The 20,598-nt window shown below is 51.2% G+C and overlaps 1 protein-coding gene across 1 annotated transcript in view; it reads right to left on the bottom strand.

Moving 5' to 3' along the window:
* CACNA1A (calcium voltage-gated channel subunit alpha1 A) overlaps window positions 1-20,598 on the bottom strand; it is a 303,811-nt gene that overhangs the window by 30,688 nt on the left and 252,525 nt on the right. The window contains 7 exon segments of the mRNA XM_077119400.1: window positions 1,478-1,561; window positions 5,866-5,976; window positions 8,001-8,165; window positions 9,268-9,469; window positions 11,380-11,517; window positions 13,280-13,440; window positions 15,064-15,163. Coding sequence (XP_076975515.1) covers window positions 1,478-1,561; window positions 5,866-5,976; window positions 8,001-8,165; window positions 9,268-9,469; window positions 11,380-11,517; window positions 13,280-13,440; window positions 15,064-15,163 — 961 coding nt within the window.

Below are 20,598 nucleotides of genomic sequence, written 5' to 3'. Positions count from 1 at the left end.
CACTGAAATCTCATCTCCCCCAGAGGGACGTGGGTGCAAGGCCATCGTGTGTCCACTGTCAGGGTGGGGCCCTGCTCCTCGCGAGGGGCTCGGGACACAGGGAATGAGGTGCTTGGATCTGAGCTTCTGCCGGGAGCAGTGGCTGGGTGGGGGACAGGTGGGCTCGAATGTTCTAGAGGAAGGGGGCAGGGGTGGGGGACGGTGGGGGAATGAGGGCGGGGGAGATTTCTGGCTCTCTGGAGCTGAAGGCAAAGGGTGTGGCTAGGGGATACCCAGGAGAATGCACCCTCCTTCTGTGTGGTCCCCCAGCCTCACCGGCCTTACAGGTTGGAGAGTGGCCCAGGTGGTCCCCTCTGGCTGAGGGCTGAGCCTGGGAAACCCCAGGGGGCAGAGACTGTGCTCTGAGGAGCACCCAGTGCTGGCTGGGAGATCTGGGGCTGGGTGAAGGGGTCTCTCTCCTTCTGGAGCATGAAGCATCCATTTCCTTGTCTGTGAAGCGGGGGTGGGGGGGAGGTGGGCAGGGGTGACTTCTTCCTTAATAACTTCCCCGCCCCCCCCGCCCCGTTCCCCCATCCTGCTCCAGGCAGCACCCCAGCTCCCTGGCTTTCTGACTTCCAGCCGGGCATGGGCAACGGGAGGTGCTGCCAGGGGATGAGGGCTGCACAAGGGGAGGTTGTGGCGTTCCCTCGCCCTCATCTCCTTGGGTCTCCGCTCCATCCTGTCCCCCCAGTGGATGCCTCTGAGGGAGCTCCCTTGGGATCCCGAGACCCTGGTCCCACCAGGAGCTAACCCACGGGAAATGCTGGGGCTAGAGGTGCATTTCCTCATGCTGAGGTTGAAACCACTTCCAGCCCTTGGCCTTGACACGCTTTGCTTTTCTGCTGTCCCCATGAGGGTCTCCTACTCTCCTCCATGTCCCGAGGGCACACCCACCCACCCAATCCTGGCCCAGGAGAAGGTGCAAAACCCGAGTTCTGAGGCTCCACCAGGCAACGGGAGAGAGCCACGGCAGAGAGGCCCAGTGACCCCCATGGCTGAACCCGGGAAGAAGCACACATCAGGGCATCTCCAGGCCTTGGGAATAGAGAAGGGGGGCGGGGATGTTCTGGGGATTCCCCTCCCCCAAGGTGCTGGGAGGGGTGTCCCCACTTAGCCAGAGGGCCACAGCACCCATCTGCCTATAAACCATGCGAGGGTGGCTCAAGCCGAATTTGCTTGACGCAGGGTTCCATCTTGGGACCCCTTAAATTTCTCGGATCTTTTTAACCCCCTCCTTGTCCCTTGCCAAGGCTCCCAGGGGACAGTGCTGGCCCCTGGGGGGTCCTGTCCTCCCTCCTTAGCCATTGCCAAGCGCTGGCTTGAGCCCTCCCAGCCGCCATCACACTCCCCTGCTTTGGGGCAACCTCCTTTCCCCTCCTCCCCAGCCCAGCCCAGCCCAGCCCAGAGCTGCCCGGAGCAAAGCCAGTGAGCCACTTACCCCAAACTCAGTGACGAGGATGTCGGTGACGCTGCCCAGAACAGTCACGAAGTCGAAGATGTTCCAGGCATCGCGGAAATAATTCTAGAGAGGGGGACCCACAAGACAGAGATGCCAGCGGGGGGCTCTGCACCTGGTCCAGCCTCAGGGGCTCGCTGCCCACCTGCCCAGCGCCCCAGCCAGTTGTCATGGTTGTTTGAGAAGCAAAATACTGCTGGACAGGCTGGCTGGGGTTCTCTGCTCCAAGCACCCCTTCTCCAGGGCACCCCCAGACCTTCCCATGACTCAGCAACTCATGGGATTGGGGGTGGGAGGGAGGGCTGCCCTTTGGGGCTGTGATCCCCCATCCCGGAATTTCCTGAGGACTCCCCGGACCCCAGGGCCTTTGAGACATGATGTCACCAACCCTCAGATGGAAGGAATAGCCCCCATTTCTCTGAGGGACTGAAGATCACCTGCCGCAGGTCAACCGCTTGCGGGGGTGGGGCGGAGGTAGTGCCAGGATTTGAACCCAGATCTGGCTGAGTCAAGAGTCTGTGTTCAGAGGCCCCACTGACTCAGGACTGGGCTGAAAGCACACTCTTTAAGAGGAGGTTTGAATCCCAGCTTTACTACTGCCAAGCTGTGTGGCCATGGGCAAATGACTTGACCTCTCTGTGCCCACATTTCCTCATCTGGAGAATGGGGCATGGAACAGTTATTGAGCAGAGACCTAGGCTTTCCCAGAATGCAAAAGACTGTACTTCCTGGCCCTATTATGGTTGGATGGGGCCACACATCTAAGACATGGTTAATGAGTTGTGAGCAGAGGTATGGGGAATTGCTTTCTGGCCAGCATGGAACTTTTCAGAACTCTCTTAGATCTGGGCCTACTGATCAGTCACATTATGGATGGTGGCTGCTCTGTGAGCCTGGGTTCTTTTTTTTTTTTTTTTAATGTATATATATATATTTTTTTATTAATTAAAGAAAAAAAAGAAATTAACACAACATTTAGAAATCATTCCATTCTACATTATGGATGGTGGCTGCTCTGTGAGCCTGGGTTCTTGAGTGACTAAGATCACCTGTGGTTTAAGCATGAAAGAAACCTTTGTTGATTTAACCTACTGAACTATAGGGGATGCTTGTTACTACAGCTTAACTTTGTCTGTCCTGACTGGTACATCTCTGAGATGGCGGCCGGCCGGGCCTGGAAGCCCAGGCCCAGTAGTGTTGTTAAAACTATTGAAAACTATTGCCCTCTCTGTTTGGCAAGCAGCCACAGCCCTGATCTCCAGAGAAACTTCTGCTGCCTCCTTCATTCCAGCAAAAATGAGCTTGGCATTTTGTGTGTGTGGGGGTGGTCCCTACCCCCATGTCAGAGCCCATCCCTGCTTGGTTCTAGAAGTCTGGCTCAAGTGGATGACCCCCTCCCCTCGGGGCCCCCAAACAAGACCTTCCCAGCTTCCCTCCAGAAGCAGGGGCCAGAGGAGGGCCTCTTAGGGCTCTGGGCCCCTGTCCATCTCTGCTCTCCTTTGTTCCTTCGCCCAGGGTGCTCTCTGGTTGCACATTTGTTGGAGAATCAACAGCTCCCGGGGGAGCAGCCTTTGGTGATGATCAGTGGCCCTTGGTGGGTGGTACCCCAGCCCCCTCCCCAAAACTAGGAGGCCCGTGCGCTCTGCTGCCCCCAGAGGTCCCCAATGGACTGAACCTCTGCTGCCCCTCCATGAGAACTTGCTCCTTAAGGGAACCTGTCCCCTCTGCCTGCCCACCGCTCCTCCCTCACTTCCTGGCTCCTACGACATTTCCAGGGGTACCCTCCCGGAGAGATTTCTTGCACACATATCCTTGTCTCAAGCTCTGCTTCCGGAGAGCCCCAAACTAAGACGGGCATCTCATCTACCTTCTGGGTGGGTGGGCGATTGAATCACATGTCCCAACAAACCCATGTCCGCGTGGGTGGGGACCTCTTGTACATAGGACCTTTTGAAGATGTCATTTTTAGTTAAAGCGTGGTCCCATTGGATCCAGATGGTGTCAGGGCCTCACAGAGAGAACTGGGAAGTCGCACAGCCAGCGAGGAGAGGACACGCAAGCTCAAGGTGTCCCAAGGAGTGCTGGCAGCTGGTCCCAGGACTCTAAGGATTTTTGGGAGAAAGCGTCGCCTTGCTGACACCTTGACTTCAGACTTCTGCTGACCTCAAAATCTTGACCTGCTAAAACTCCTGTTGTGGAAGCCCCAAATCAATTTGTGGAATCACTGACAGCAGCTCAGGTGAATTAAAACCGGGTGTTGGGCCTGGGGCCTCTGTGCTGCAAGGTTCCACGCTGTTGCCTGAAATCCACAGGGGAAAACGGGGACCTCATCCGAAACTGAAAGAGGGAGGATTGGAGTAGGTCTGTTCCAGAATTACCAGGGGTGGGGAGGATGGAGCCTCGGCATCCCCCAACAGAAGCCCTTCACTGCTGGAATTGCAGCTTGGAACAAAAGAACCATGCGGCCCGCCTCTGTCGGGCAGAGCCTGGCCCTGCGCCCCAGCTCCCCGCTGTGCTACCCCCACGTTACAGACAAGGACACGGATGCACAGTGGCCAGGTGACTGGCTTGAGGTTGCAGGGTCAAGAGGGGACTAACGCTGGATTCGCACCCAGGTTTGGCCACCCCAGAGCACATGTTCTTTCCCAGACGAATTCAGTGACTTCTGTCTGGGTCATACAGCCCATAGGTGGTGGCCGTGGAATGCTGAGTCCCAGGCTCGTTCCCCGACGGTAGGGGGGGGGCTCCCCTATCTGGCTGCACAGACCTCCCCACAGTGAGGTGCCTGATGGTGCTGATCGTATCTTAGGGTCCCCTGAGGATGCTCGTTAAAAGTACAGACCCAGGGTCTCCCACCTGACCGAGTGACTCGGAACCTGTGGGGGTGGGTCTGGGGCTGTCATTAATTTGAGGACATGTCTCCAAAGTGCGCCTGAGGGGCGGGACAGGGGTGGGAGCCACCGTTTTGGAGGAGCAGGAGGGGCTGGTGAGGTGTCCTGGACGCTCACGTGTTAAGCCCCATTCTCAGTGCTACACACACACACACAAACACACACACACACACAGCAGTGTGTTCCAGGGAGAGCCAGAGGGCGGGACCTTTGCGTGACAGAGGAGAGGGAGGCTCAGGGAGGCGATGGGGGTGGGATGATTTGAATCTGGGTCTCTCTGTGCCAAAGCTGGCACCCTTAGCCACCCTTGGCAAACCCAGGAAGCACCCAGGGTTGGCCCCCCCCGGCTGAGGCCATGGGCTGTGGGTCATTCTCTTCAGAAAGGTGGGTTAGGTGGGTCCCAAGCATGCTTCTTGGTTCGAGTCCCAGGGACCTCCACGAGGTCATTTAACGCACTAGTTTTCCAAACTGCAAATCGCCACTCGCTAACTCGGGCCTTCTTCACCTGCCATTATTATTATTTTTTTTGGTACTGTGAACCCCTACGGCCATGTGGGGAGAAGACTTTCTTAGAGTAAGATGTGTAAACGCATAAAATAAAATAGCCCAGATTGCAAGGAGCCCTGTTATGTTGAACTACATTTATCAACATATTTTAAAGATGATCTAGTGATAAAGCATGCTCGAACGCATGTGACAGCACGTTCCAGCTGTGGGTGCGCTAAGCACGAGAAATGCAGGCTGAAATTTTGAGGTTTTGGCAATCCCTCCAACGCAATATGAAAATAACTGATTTTTTGTGTTGCTGACACTGCAGGGGCCTGTTGTCTGTCTGCCTCCTGGATTGAAGGAGATGCTACGTTCGGTTAGCAGCTGGTGAAAACTAAGATGCATGGGTATTATTATTATTATTTTTGCATCCAATTTCGCGGCCCCCGGACGTATATAGCCACAGAAGCCCTTGGGGTGGGGCGGCTCCCACATACCTCGAGTTAAGACCATTTGCATGAGTGAGAAATGAAATCAGATTAGTGGGTCATGACTCGCATTAAAAAAATAAAATCAAAAGGAACAGACCATTCCTCTGGAATGGAGGGCACATGACAGAGTGGACACTGGTTTCCTGAATACATCCTTGTGGTTACTTTTGTGCAGGCGTGTGTGCTGTGCTCCCTGATTCAATCTCTTTCTCACCGTGGACTGGGTTTAAAGCCTGCGGGGGACTCGCATCTCTGCCCGTCAGGTTTCTTTTCTCTACAGTGGATCATCGTTCCCACACACCAGATGTTGGGAAGAAAACTCGGAGGGAACAGGGGCCTCGCTGGGGTACTGGGGCCCATGGCTATTACTTGGTCAAGATGCTCAGAACTGGGGTTGGGGGTCTCGGGGCCTGGTGGGGAGACCACTCCCCCCCCCAGCACCCAATGCCTCTGCCCCTCCCCCCACCCCCCACAGCTCCAGCCCCTAAGTTGCACTCACCAGAATCCCAAAAGCCATCACCTTCAGCACACACTCCAGAGAGAAGAGGGAGGTGAAGACAATATTGAATACTCTTAGGGCGTTTTCATAAGCGACGGAGGCTCCGTAGAACTAAAGGAAGAAGGAGGGGGGAGGGGTGGGGGCAGGGGGTCAGCGAGCAGGGGCAGGGAGGCAGCTTCTTGGCGGGGTCCTTCCTAGGACCGGGACACCGAGCTTGTCTACTGGCTTCCTTTTCAGCCAATCCCGGCCCCAGCAGAGGGCGAACTCAGGAAAGGTCAGCTCTGCACCCAACTTTTCAACTTTCAGAACAAAAACTCTCCAGGAGCCCTGTCTCAGCATCCCAGGTGGGGGGAGAGCCCGATTCAATGCGAGCCGGGCGGGGTCTGCGCCAGCCTTTTTTTTGTTTTATTAAATCTCTCTCTTTCTTTGAAAGTTGATAGATAATATATACCGAGTAAGTGCACCAGTCAGAATTTTTCCCTTTATACGCCCAGGAGGATGCTTAGATTTGGAACATTTCCGGGAAGTTTCCTCGTGCCCCTTCCCACTGGATAACTTGCCCCGGAAGGAGCTGCTTTCCTGACTCCCCATGAAATATTCTTGCCTAAACTATTTAATCAGCATTGAATCCAACCCTCAGACCTGACTCCCAGTTATAGGAAATATGGAGGATGGAGGGAGAGGTTACAGTTTGCCATGAAGCCACGGAAACATCTGGAAGGTGGAAAAGTCCACATTCAAATTTTCTGGATTCCCCAAAAGTAACCAGTGTGAAAATAAAACAAAAGGTGCATGTGTCTGGGGTGGAGACTTAACAGACAAAAACAAGAGGCCAGGTGTGGCTGTTTATATGCTGGTTAAACAAACAAAACCTGGCTGTAATTTGGGGACATTTCAACATGGATAGTGAATTATAACTAATCTTGTCAGGGGTGATAATATCTGGGAAAATGGTCTTAGTTTTTAAAGAAATGCACATGCAAGTCTTTAGGGGTAAAATATTGTGTTTTCTATCATTTAAAATACTTTTAAAAATAGATGAAAACAACAGCTCAAAGAGGGAAGCAACCCAAACGTCCATCAATGGATGATGGATAAATGAGATGTTGTCCGTCCATCCAATGGAATATTATTCAGCTCTAAAAGGGAATGAAGTTTGAATCCATGCTACCATGCAGACCTTGAAAATATTATGCTCAGTGAAATAAACCAGACACAAAAGGACAAATATTGTATGATTATCCCCCCTCCACCTCTGTATTTTTTAACAGAAATAGATGAGAGGATCAGATGGGGGGAGGGGGAGGTGGGAAGCACTGCTCAATGGGCAGAGTTTCTTTACGGGCTGATGGAAAAGTTTTGGAAAAAGTGGTGGTCAATTGTAAATATACTTAATGCCTCTAAATTGTACGCTGAAAAATGGTTAAAATGGTAAATTCTGCGTTGTGTATATTTTACTGCAATAGAAAGAAACAATGAAATATCTAGAAAAGGTAGATCCATAGAGACAGAGAGCAGTTTGGTGGTTGCCAGAGGCTGGGGGGAGGGGGGCTGGGGAGGAAATGTTGATGGGTGTGGGGTAATGTTTCAGAACCAGACAGAGGTGCGAAATACTAACAAAGTGCAATAACTGTGCACTTTAAAGGAGAGAGAGAGAGAGAAAAACTGCCACGAAAGCAAGCAGCTGAAATAAATGAACTGGAAGAGAAGGAAGAGACCAGCAGATGCGGTCATCTGCCTTGCTATGTGGCCGACAAACAGGTAGCTGGTCTTTGGGAAAGGTTCTGCCTCGATTTGGACATTTTCTTGGCCTCCAGACTGTAAGCTAATAAATCTCCATTGTTCAGGCCGAGCCATCTCATGGGCTTTGCTTTAAGCAGCCGAGGAAACGACAACGGTGGGGTCTGGGGAAACCTGGGAGGGCTTCCTGGAGGAGGGGCTCTCTAGGTGCAGCTGGAAGGAGTCGGCCAGGTGGAATGGCGGGATGGTTGGCGTCAAGGTTCAGAGGTGGGACAGGGTGGGAAGGGGTCAGGGGCAGGAGTGAGGTGGGCAAGGGCACAGGGAGAGGCGGGGGGGGCATGGGGCAGGAGGGAGGTGGGCAGCGGCATGGGGAGGAAGCGGGGGGGGCATCTCACCTTCATCATAAGCACGATGGTGTTGAGAGCGATCATGGCCATGATGGTATACTCGAAAGGGGGCGACACCACGAACTGCCACATGCGGTACTGAAAACTCTGCTTGTTCTGCGGCATGTGTCTGGTCAATGGCTTGGCGCTGATGGCGAAGTCAATGCAGGCTCTCTGTGGGAGAAGGGCGGGCAGCGTCAGGGGCCCAGGGGGCCGGATGCTGCTCACCCATTCCCTCGAGATGCCTTTCCAGTTTGAATATCGGCTTCTCTGGACCCCCCATGTTGCCAGGATCCCCAAACATTCCATCAACTCTGCCCTGCAAATTCTCAAGTAGCCTCTTCTCCCAACCAGTTATGGCTACTTGAGAATTCTCCCCCTGCCAAACCTTGAATTGACATTTCCTCTCCTTATCTCCTTAAATCCCTCCCATTATCTCTTTGAATCCCTCTAGTGCATGTATGAACCCCCTTTGCAGATGAGGGACATAGAGGTTCAGAGGGGTCAAGCCACTTGCTTAGGGTGGCCCAGCTCAGTGGAGCAAACCCAAATTTCAACCAAAGTGTGATCTGGAAGCTTAGCCATTTGCTACTTGCCCTTTCTTGCTTACTGAACACATTGTTTCTCCTCTTCCTTCTCTTAGAGGGAAGGAGAGAGGGAGAAAGACTGGTCATTAAATCTTGGAGGTCCAAAGAACATGCGAGAAGGGCAAAGAGTGGCAGCTGTGCTCTCTGGTGGACTGCATTTTCATTCATAAATATTCACCACCCAGCCCTGGGGGAGACTGTACTACTTCACCCCACTGATATCACACGTGAATGTGTGACTTGCTCTAGCCAATGAAATATGAGCAGAAGGGACCTGTGTCACTTCCGGGCATGAACCTCAAACATGGTTTGCCACACTCTCTTTGGGAACTACAATGTCCCGGAGACAGGCTGCTTCACTAGCCTGGGGACCAAAAGAAAGATGACCTGCAGCAGAACAGTGGCTGATTTACAATGGACATACAACATGAGTAAGAAAGAAGAAACCCTTTGTGGATGCCTGGTACTGTGATGCAGGGGATGCTTGTTACTGCAGCATAACCTAGTCTAAACTGACTGATACATGCACCTTCCATCCAATGTGCCTTGCAGACTGGACTTTTAAGGGATGCTACTCTTCTCTTCTCAGATGCTCCCAAAGCTGGTTCCGGGGGTTAGGAGGCTAGGGTGGGAGGTGTATATGCGGGGATAGCGGTTTCTAGGTGGGGGATGCAAATGGGAAGTGGCACCTCGTTTTTCTCCAGGCTGTATTCTTCCATCATCTTGTCCCCCTGTTCCTGGAAGGTGATGATGATCAAGGCTACAAAGATGTTGACGAAGAAAAAGGGGAAGACCACGAAGTAGACGACATAGAAGATGGACATTTCCATGCGGTACCCGGGGCTGGGGCCCTGATTCTCAAAGGTGGCATCCACCGAGTGCTTGAGGACCCTGTGCAGAGCGGGGCGAGGGATGGGCAGCAAGGAGGGTGGGGACAGGGTGCATGTGGGATGGGGAAGGGGAATGGAAGGAAACGGCAGGAGGAAACAGAGAAGAAATTAAGAGTCACTGCCCCCTGTCTCCCAATTACTGTGGTTACTTCCTGAAGCTTTAAATCTTTCCACCTCCTTTGTGAGAACCGTGGACAAGAGCTATTGCTGCAAATTGAGGGCCTACTATGTGCTCAGTATGGGATCTGATATTTTATTAATCTTTCTGGCAGCCCCTTGCAGGGAGGTTTGGGCTGGCTCCGTTTTGCACACGAGGAAAGTGAGGTTCTGCGATTTAAAGTGACTTGCCCAAGAGTACCCTCTCAGCAGTGGCCGAGATGGTATTTGACAACAGGTTTATGGTGATGGATGGGAAAGCACAGGCGTCATGGAGGCAGGTGCATGCGTGTGTGTGTGTGTGTGTGTGTGTGTATTTAAGCACAGGGGTGATGGGTATTGAGGAGGTGCAATGGGGACACACACGGAAGAGTATATGTGCATAGCTGCCATGAACAGTGGCACAGGCTGCCCACTGCTCAAAGGCTCCGCTTCTAAGGGGTGCCCCCTATTCATACTATAGACGGGAGAGATTTGCATATTCACCAGAACAATTCATTCATTATTCAATTTGCATATTCATTATATGAATTAATGACTCAATGAATTTGCATATTCATTAGAACAAAAAAATTTTTTTTTGGCAGGTGGCTATCAAGTGCCTTGTTTGAAGAAAATCGTTAAGTGCATTGTATCAGTTTTTGGACAGATAGATGTGAAGTCTGTTGAGGAAGGGTGCCTTGAAGAAATTCTCTCAGAGGTGCCTTGTGGGCCCACATGCATGGGCAGCAGGTGCATGTGTGAGGCAGGTAAATCACGTTTGGGTTGATATGTCTGCAGAGAGAGGGAGAGAGGTGAGGATGCTCAGGGCACACGATGGAACCTTCCAGGAGGAAGGAGGAAGGAGCAGGACCAGGGAAAGTGGAGTGAGGCACAAATGAACAGGCCATCCCAAACAACTTATTTATCAAATTAAGTAAGATTTTGCTGCAATATTTAAAAAAAAGTTAAAATTAATGTCCCAAAGTCAATGATGAACATAGTATCAACATTTTAAATAAAGACAGATTTGGAGCCTGTGCTTGCCTGGCTCAAGTTTACCTGTTCCCCTCGTGCTGGCCCTGTTTGAGAGAAAATGGTCCTCTGGGCAAACAGATTTGAAAGAGGCCATCTGGATGCCTCTGTTTGGAGCTTTGGACTGCTCATCTTGTAAGCAGTTTTTTTTTTTTTTTTTGCATGGGAAGAAGGGACACTCTAAAATACGGCCCTGTCTGTATAAAACTGTTTTCAGCCTCCCGCCCATTGCTATGTGAGGGGGCCACAGCTGGCCAGGCTGTCAGTGAGAGGAGAACAAAAGAGCCATGTGAACCAGCTGCTACTCTGCAAGGGCCCAACTCTTGAGAACATTAAGGTGTAAAGCTCAGGTTTCCCAGTTCTGAATTTAGGGGTGGGGCTTTTCAGACAGCTCATTAAATAAAGCCATCTAGGTCTCATTGTTAGGAAAAAAATGTATTCTTAGCATTATTATTCGGAGCTTCCTTTCTGCAAATCAGAAAGGGCACCTGCTCTGGGAGGATGGGGATGCCCAGGGTTTGGGGTGAGGGGGAGTAAGAGACGGCCGGATTTCGGTCCCTCCGAGCCTGACCAAGCATGTTCTGGGGACAGGCCCTAGGGAATCTAGCAGGGTCCCCCCATCTCAGCAAGCCCGGAGCCACCCCTCCCCACCTCCAAGGCCCTTGCCAGCACTGGGTTCTCAGGCACCCCCTGCCATGCCCCCACGTGTCTCTTCGCGGCGTTTCTGGCCAAGTCACTTACTGCGGCCAGCCTTCTCCTGTGGACACGGTGAAGAGGGTCAGAAGAGCCCACAGCACGTTGTCATAATGGAACTCGTACTTTTTCCACTCGCGATCCCGGGCTCTCACCTCGTTTTTCTCGTACAGTAGATACTTGCCGCTGCCCCAGAGAGAACGGGCCATTAGTGAATGGGATCTGGGGGATGGGGTCTCTACCCATTCACCTCTGGGAAACAGTGTGTCCTCTTATTCCCCCCCACCCACCACGTTTCCCAGGAGATCATGGGTGCATCTTTGGAGTCAAATCCACGATTGGACAAATTCCTCCTGTTGGGAATGGAATCACGCCCCCCTACAACAACAAGCTTAAATCTTAATTCATATCCCATTTGTAAAAAAAACAGTATCTTTGGACATGTTAAAGGAAGCCAGGGTGTGGACTAATTTGTGAATAGGATTTTGGGAGGTCCTAATTCAGATCTGGTCAATTGAATCGGATAGGGGTCTCAGTCTATACGACGGGAGTCTATACCTCCAGGAGAAAGCACAACCTTGCTGATGCCTTGATGTGGAACTTTCTAGCCTCCAAGCTGTGAGCCAAGGAGTTCTACTTGCTTAAGCTGACCCACTGCGTGGTATTTGTCATGGCAGCCCTGGCAAACGAAGGCGGAACCACAGCTCAGCATGACCTGTCGGTTGACTCAGAGCCCAGCACCCCTTCCAGGCTGCAAACTCTTGGTGCTGGGGGTGAGCGCTTCGGGCTTGGTGGGGTTAAGAGCAGGGAGCTGTGGGGTGCATTTCTGGGCCCACTGGGCCAACGGAGGCGGCTGCTGCTCCTTCTCACTGCCCTTTTCAGGGCTGTTTCCAGACTCTTAGGCAAGCAGCTGGGATCCTTCCAATTTCTGGAATCAGCCACCAAAATAACAACAGGCTACCTCATGCAAAACAGTGACACTAAACATGCGTAAGAACAGCAATATTTATGGAGTGCCTGGTTCGTTAAAACTCTGTCCCTTCCATGCATAAGGATGCCCCTAGGGTGGGGGGAATTTAGGTCCACCATCCCTTATCCACAATTCCCAAGTCTGGAAAGCTCTGAAAACCAAACATGTTCCTTCAACCTCAGGGGTTGGCAGGTTACGGCACTCAGACAAATCTGACCCCACTGCCTGTTTCCACATATCCTACAGACTGAGAATGGTTTTCACAGTTTGAAATGGTTGCAAACAAATTGTCAACAGGATGTGTTTTGTGACAAGTTATATGAATTATGTGAAATTCAACTTGTAGTCTCCAGAAACCGAGTTTGACTGGCATGCAGCCACACCCAGTCGCTTGCATATTCTCTGAGGCTGTCTTTCTGATGCAAAAGGAACCATCTGGCCTGAAAAGCTGAAAATATTTACTATTTGGCCCTTTGGAGAAGCTTTTTATGGACCCCTGACCTAATTCATTTATTCAACAAAACCTGACACGTTTGGACATAAGGCTTTTTGTAATTGCTATTTATTTTATTTTTGTAAACAGCTGTCTGCTTCACTGTGGAAATACCATGTTTGATTACAGGCCTGCTCAAGAGCCAGATGGGAGAATTATGTCCCATGTGTTATATGCACAGTCTAACTTTCCTAAAATCTAAAAAAATTCCGAATCCTGAAATACACCTGGCTCCAAAGGTTTCACATAAGGGAGCGTGAACGTGTATTAATATCCCCTACCTGGCAAAGGCGGCGATGGAGAAGTCGAACAAATAGCTTACGTGACTTACATTTCCAAACTCTTTTCCTCTCAATTCCAGAGCCCAATCGCTTGCCATCAAACCACTCCTGGCACCCACCACCTCAGTCTTCAGGCCTGGGTGGACCGTGCCTCTGGCTACTCCCCACCCCCTGCCAACGCCCCATGGGAGAATAGGGACCCACCGACAGTCTTTCTCGAATTCCTTGGATTCGTCCGTGCAGTGGAAGAACTTTCCCTTGAAGAGCTGCACGGCCACCACGGCAAAGATGAACATGAAGAGCATGTAGACAATGAGGATGTTGAAGACGTTCTTGAGTGAGTTCACCACACAGTCAAACACAGCCTGGCAGGGTCGAGAGAGGGCGTGAGGGGCCGGGGGCCTGCCCAGCCTCTGCCTGATGTTACGGTTATGGTTCCGGAGACAAGGAGACTGGCCAAGTCATTCGGTTAAGACTACCCAGTGCTGACGTGGTGTTGGGGCTGGACTTGAGCCTGTGTTTCCCTGCATTTAAATGCCCTGATCTCAACCCCTGGGCAATAGAGCCCCTTCTCTGAGTCCCCACCAAGTTAAGTGTACAGCTCTTTGGAGCAAGAGGGAAGGTGCTCATTGGAGAGGCTGTGTCCTGCTAACTGGACATCTCTGCCTCACACATCTCTTAGTCCTCAGGCTGAAGTGACTGGTCAGGGGCTCTGGGCTTGAGAAATGACTTCACATGGCCTGGGAGAGTCTGCCCTGAGAAGCCTGGAGTCCCAAAGGCAGGATGTCTCCAGCCTCACCTATAATTCTGCAACCTGTTCTTTGGACACTTCCAGGGCTCCTGGAACCTCGCTGGGCATATCAGAGGGAACTGCCTGGCTGCCTTTTGTCTTAATCAGAATATTTCTTAATAAGCGGGCATTGAGGAATGTCAAACCTCTTGGAATTAGAGGCAAGCTTTACCAATTTGCCCAAGGGGAGGGAGCACAGAACTTCTGCGGAGTTCTCAGAGGGAATCATGACTCAGTTACAAGGCACAGACTTGAGTTATGCTAGAATCCCACATATTTCAAGCTAAGCTTTCACTTCCAAAGGCATTCTGCATTTCCTCTTCTAATAGTCATCCACAAAGGGGCTAAAAAATCAATGTTTCCAAAACCATGGCTTATGCAGCTTTGGTGCTATCAGAGCTATTTTTAGCTGATATGTTGGCCTAGCCCTAAATAACAGGCACTCACATGGTTACAAAGTTACTACCTCTTCAATTCTCTTTCCATCTTTCTGAAATAGAAAGAGTCTTGCTTAATTGCTGCTATGTTTTTAACACCTAATATCAATAATTTTCCTTTCTAACCAGGAGAGAGCAGGCATTCTTGCACAAAACCATCTCTCAGGCAATTACATTTGGCTAGATTTTAACATTGACACCCTCTTTTCTTTGAAAAGGTATTAGTTTTACAGTTACTTTCTATTAAAAGTGGGTTCTGGTTTTCCAACTTGAGACGATGCCATATTGTCTTTAAAGTAAATTCACTTAAGTGTAAAATAAAGTGATGATTTAAAGAAACACATTAAATGTGAGATAATACAGCTGTATTATCACTCAAGAAGGGGTTTTGTTTCATTTCTTGTTTTGACAAACTTTTGGAAAATGCTGGGCCATGCTATTTTGGAGCAAAAGACTGTATGAGACCAGAAACCCAGCTTCCTGCTTCTTTGATTAGGGTTATACCCTGCTTTAGCTGTATGAGGCTTTCTTGTGAATTAGGAAAAGGGGTCCCTACCTCAAGATCTTTTATCCAATGGAAAATGGCCATGACATGCAGATTTTATTCATCTGCTGGAAAGCTGTAATAATAAATTTATTCATCTTTGATGACATCTGTGCTATTTTAGGACCTCCCTCAGTATGGTGCCCTTAAGCAGTGTGCAACCTGCTCAACTGTACAAGACAACCCCGACAGGACCCCCCCCACCCCTCAATCTCACCTTGAGCTTTGGCAACCGCTTGATGGTTTTAAGTGGTCGTAGCACACGAAGGACTCGGAGAGATTTAATCGTATTGATGTCCTTTCCCTTGCTATTGCCACTGTGGAGGGATGTTGGGGTGGGGAGAAGGGAAGAGAGGGAGTTGGGTCAGGCAGGGTGGAGGGTGGCCACAGCACCACGTGACCCCACCCTTCCAGGCCTAGAAGTCTGGGGTGAGCCCGGCACAGCCCTGCCCTCCCTGGAGAAAAGTGGTTCATTTCGCCTGTTCATTTTGGGCTCGGGAGCCAGTGGGCAGATGGCTCTTTGTGGTTCTGGCCTCAGGGTTTGTTGAGCCAAAGCTGGCAGGCACCAGCTTGGAACTGCAAGGCTATCTACCATCTGCTGGGGTCTGAGCTTGCTGCCCACTCCCCACCTCCCACCCAGCTCTTTCCAGAAAATTCTAGGTCTGAGAGTTTGGTAGGTCCCCGGTACATAGTCTTTAGAAGGAGTCTTGGTGGGTTCTTAGAAAATGGGATTTTTTTTTACCTTTCCAACAGAACTCAGGAAGATGTTTCACCCACCCTTTAAACCAATACTCCCCCTCCTCCTCCAGGAACCCACAGGAGAGCAAAGAACCAGTGTTGGACTTATGTCACGGTCTCTGCCTCATTCTTCCAAGGGGGTCTCTTGGCCTAGTTTTTCCAGAGAGACATGTGGGGGTTCTGGCCTGGCATTAGCCATGACATCCCCAGGGTTTCTGTGACAACCCTGGCTGGCCACAACTTAGCCAAGAGAAGGAGGGCTTTGGGCATGGCCATCAAGGGACTTGTGGCCAACGGAACTCTCCCACCCACCCAGATGCCAGGTCTCCAAGCTGGAGACCCAAGAGTGGTGGTCAACTCCCTGTCCCTCACTCCCAATGGGTCACCCTCTTCAATATCTCCATCTGCTGCCACCACTGCCACCGTGCCTTGGATCTCCATTGCCCATCTCCCACTTTCTTCCCCTACCCCTCTTTTCTGCATACAACGGTCAAAGCTGAACGACCACATTTCTCTCCTGCTCAAAATCCTTCCGGAGCACCCCAGTTCCTAAACAGGCCAGTGAAACATCTCAGCGAGGTGTTCAAGGCTCGGCGAACTCTAGCCCCACTTACCTTCCCATTCCCATGTCCTGCTACACACTCCTGAACCCCTATGTCATGGGCAGGCTCCTGTGCCAACTTGGCCAGGTGGTGCTACCTGTTTGTCTGTTTGGGCAAGTGCTGGCCTGTCTGTCGCAATGAGGACATTTCATAGAATTAAACCATGATCACATCAACTGCATCCACGGCTGATTCCATTTGTAATCCGCCAGAGGGGAGTGTCTTCTGCAATTACTAATGCTTAATCTGATCATGGGAAGCCTTATAAGGAGGATTCAGAAGAGACAGGCTCTTCCTGCTTCGGCTGGCGAGCCTCTCCTGTGGAGTTCGTCCAGACCCTCCATCAGAGCTGTCGGCTTCGCAGCCTGCCCTGCGGATTTTGGACTCTGCGTTCCCACGGTCACGTGAGACACTTTCATAAATTTTATATTTGTGAGTGTTCCCTGTTGATTCTGTTTCTCTAGAGAACCCTAACTAATACACCCCTCCATGCTTTTTTTGCTTCTCTTTGTTTTTGCACTTGCTGTTCCCTCCCCTAGAACTGTCCTTCCTCCACACCACAGGATGACATAACCTTCAAAGCCCAAGTGCCGTGTCGTGTCCCTTCAGCCTCTCCCATCCTCTTGGGCTCCACCGGTCCCCCTTGCTATTTTGGTAACATTTTCGCCTCTGACTTTGACTTCCTGCTTTAGAAAGAAAACTCCTCAGAGGATGAAACTGTGATTTATTCGTCTATGCGTCCTAGGCCGGTGGACTTTGGGGTCTCCTGGCAAATATCTCCCTACAGTTACACACTGGGGTGTGGGCAGAACTTCCCCAGAGACTACCCCTGTCCTCATCATGGCACGCCTGGTTATCCAGGTGCAAAACACGGGTCTTCATGCTGTTTGCTTTTTTAAGATTCCCTTTTCTTTCTTTACCAGGAAATCAAGATTATTTTACTTAAAAAAACAAGACAAAACTGAACAAAAAACTGCCAGGCACATATACATGCCAGGATTCTGCTGTGTGGACCGTTTTTTTTTTTTTCTTTTCAAATCATCGCCGTTATCTCCAAGCACCGTCCCCAACGTGCGAGACACATGAGAAGGAAGTCACTGAGATAACTTAAGGCAGAACTGGGATGTCACATCAGATAACTGCATCACACAGAGAGAATGTTTTCTTCTCCTACCAGTGTCTTCCCAGCCCTCGGCTCTGCTCAGAAAAGCCTGGCAGGTGAGTGCTCGCTCACTTCCCCTTTTAACAGAGTCCAGCTCGAAGGCAAACACCCAGTTTGAAACCAGCTTTTAAGGACAGCCCAGGCTGTTTCCTTCCTGTCGCATTCCCTCCTGCGGCTGTGTTCTCTATGAGGTCGGTGATGCTGGTTAGAATGGCATCATGTAAAGCTCCCGGTCAAAAAGGAGATTCACGTTCAGAGCGCGAGTTGGTGGAAAAAGCCTCGAGCAAGCGGACACCTGGGCTGCACGCGAACGGGGTAAAACCTCAAGGTGCCAAATGGCTCATGTGTCAGTGCTCGCCTACCAGGCCACCTCTGCTGGTGGGAGAATGATTCCATGGCCATTTAGGGGACTAGAGGTGCAAACTGTTTTGCTGAGAGTATAGACATTTTTGGGGGGGGCTGGGGGCACTCCCTCTTCTCAAAACTCCAAGATTTTAACTTTGCATGGTTTTCCCATCTCATTCCTCCAATGCCCTGCGTCCCCCCTCCCCCCCAAGCCCCTCATTCTGGCTGTTCTATTGCAACAGGTGCCCTTCCTTTTCTCCACCAAAAACTCGGCTAACTGGGGGTGAGGCAGGGGCCAAGGGCCCCAGGGGAGCAGCCAGAGGGGGGCCCAGTCACCCCAAGGGGCAAGACGGCAGTGGCAGAGACACAAAGTAGAAACAGGCCCAGCACTGACATGGCTGCGCAGGGGGGCGGGGAGAACGAGAGACAGAACGAGAGAGAGAGACAGAGAGACTTTACCGTGCAGTGCTCCTGCGTGAGGTGGCGTCGGAGGGAGAGACAGGTCGTAAGCAGCCTCAGAAGAAAGAACACAGAACACACATACACACACGCACACCTGGGCGTCCCCCTGTCCCACCTGGGCACCGGAAGGGGCAGCCTCAGGCTGGGGGCTCGGGGCCGACGTCCATCCTTCCATCTGGAAGCCCCTCCCCATTTAAGCCGCCTGCCCACCCCCTCGGCAGGCCCCGGGCACTGCCGGGCATCACTAAGAAAGCCACATTTCCAAGGAGCAGGACAACCGGAGGGTCGCCAATTACCAAAGGCGGATTCACCTCTGAAGGTCACTGCCAAGAGCTGGAGAAAAGCCCCTTTTTCTCCAGAGGTTCTGGTGCTGGGAGGTTCTAGAAAGTCTTAAAAGATTCTGAGCGTTGGATCTGGGGGAACCTGGGTTTGAATCCTGACTCTGGCCTTTTGTTCTTCACATCCACAAAACAGGGCTGCGTGATTCTGACGCCCGACGAGTGACAGCCACGGCTTTGTCCCCACTCCCCACCCCCGGTGTGCAAAGGAGGGGTCAGCAGGGCTACGCTCCAGGATGAGATCGGCTGAAAAACCACAGGACCTGGACAAAGTTCTCAGCACCGGGCAGTCTGCAAGGCACTTAGGCTTATCATTCTCCAAAACCCACCAGGCATCGAGTTTAGAAAGACTCGACAGCTCTCAGCTCTCAGGATGAGGGAAATAAGCAGAGACTTTAGAAAAGTCTCTGCTTTTCTCATCCTCCCTCCTTTCAAAGTTGGTGATGTATATGTATATATTTTTTCAGACAGAATGGTTTAAATGCCTAAAAATATTCCCACTGGATTTCCCTACTTCCTCCCTGACCTTGTCCTGTTAATGGAGGGCGGTAGTTCTCAAAATTCAGTGTATCTAGAAATTCTTGCACATGGTGAATTCTGTAGATTCAACGTAATGGGTAACTGAGGATTACCCGTTCATGAAAGCAGTTTCTGTCTAACCCGTTATGATTGTAATATGTGAGTCTTCTGGATGTCACTGTATTTGCTGGTGGAAAGGTGGCATAATTAAGCCCATTCCCAGATGAGGAGGCTGAGGCCCAGAGAGGGCGAGTAATTTGCCAGTGGTCACATAACCAGGAAGTGGCAGATTAAGATTCAAACCCAGGTGCCGTAACTTGCATTCTAATCTTATTTCCATATGACCCCACACCCAAAAATACCTGCAGGGGCGGAGGTTATTCTCAAAATAGTAGCAGCGTAAAGGCTCTTTGCTTTGGCTCTCTGGCAGTTGGCTCCTGCGTGTGCAGGAGTGGCTTGCTCAAGGTGCTCAGCCAGCTGTGCTGGCTCGCGGTCCTGCCCTGGGGGAGGAGCGGCAGTGCCAGATGGACTCTTGGCAGTGAGGGAAGGATCGTGATCCACCAGCTGCTGGGAAATGTCAGTTGGCTGCCCTGATGCACGGGCACAGAGCTTGAGCTCATGTGTGATGATGGCTCATGAAATGGTGTGTTAATGGAGGCTGCCGTGGGCATGGAACATAATGAGTGAGTAGATGGAGCACGACACACACAGATATCTGGGGGAGGTGCGGGGAGGATGGAAACCTTTGGGAGAGCTTCGATACAATCCCTTGAAGAGCCACAGGGATAGTTTTCTCATATCTGAAATGGGGCCTCAATTACAGCAGTTACAGTGGAGGGGCGGAATCCTTGCCTTGGACCCAAAAGGACAGAATGGCAAGATTCTTGACAAGGAGGAAGGGGGCAGCTTTGGATTCTAGTGGGGATCCAAGGCCCAGGTTCCAGGAAAGAGTCCCATGTCCCTTCCCCCTGGATCTCTGGGTCCTGCTGGGCCCTTGAGGAATCCAGCCTCGCTGGGCCACCAAGTCTCATTTTGCCGCTTGTGAAACCTCTGTGTTCAGGGCTGGGAGATGCAAAGTGCTCCTGAATCTGACAGCTGAGTGATCTCGCTAAGACAGTCTTCTGCAATCTAATTGGGCCTCACCTGCAAAGTGGGAAGGTTAAGAGACCTCTGTCGTGGGGATGCTGTGAAGATTAAATCAATAGAGACCAATCTATCACTATCATCAACTCAAATGTCTCTCTTTTACTGGGGAAACTGAGGCACAGAGAGCGTGAGAGATTTGCCCATCTAGAGAAAAATGAGACAGAACGGGGGAGAGACTTCTAAAACCATGACGTTAATCTAACACGTACTGGAGCCCCCGGCATTGTCTGTGAAGACGGTGGCACACGAGACAGACAAAGCAAGTTAACAGACCAGAAGGGAAAGAAGCAAAGGACACCAAAGTGGTGTCCATTTGCTCATAAAGGTAGACAATAAATTAAATCTTCACGGGGAGAGAGACCTTCTGAGGAGGAAAGGAGAGGCCAGAAACTTGCAGCCAGGAGGAAGATTCTGAAACCTTTCTCAAGAAAAAGGTAGCA

This window comes from Tamandua tetradactyla, chromosome 11 (assembly GCF_023851605.1).
Source record: "Tamandua tetradactyla isolate mTamTet1 chromosome 11, mTamTet1.pri, whole genome shotgun sequence".
NCBI classification, from domain to species: domain Eukaryota; kingdom Metazoa; phylum Chordata; class Mammalia; order Pilosa; family Myrmecophagidae; genus Tamandua; species Tamandua tetradactyla.
The sequence above is the reverse complement of the archived record's forward strand: the minus strand, read 5'-3'. Positions and strand labels throughout refer to the sequence as shown.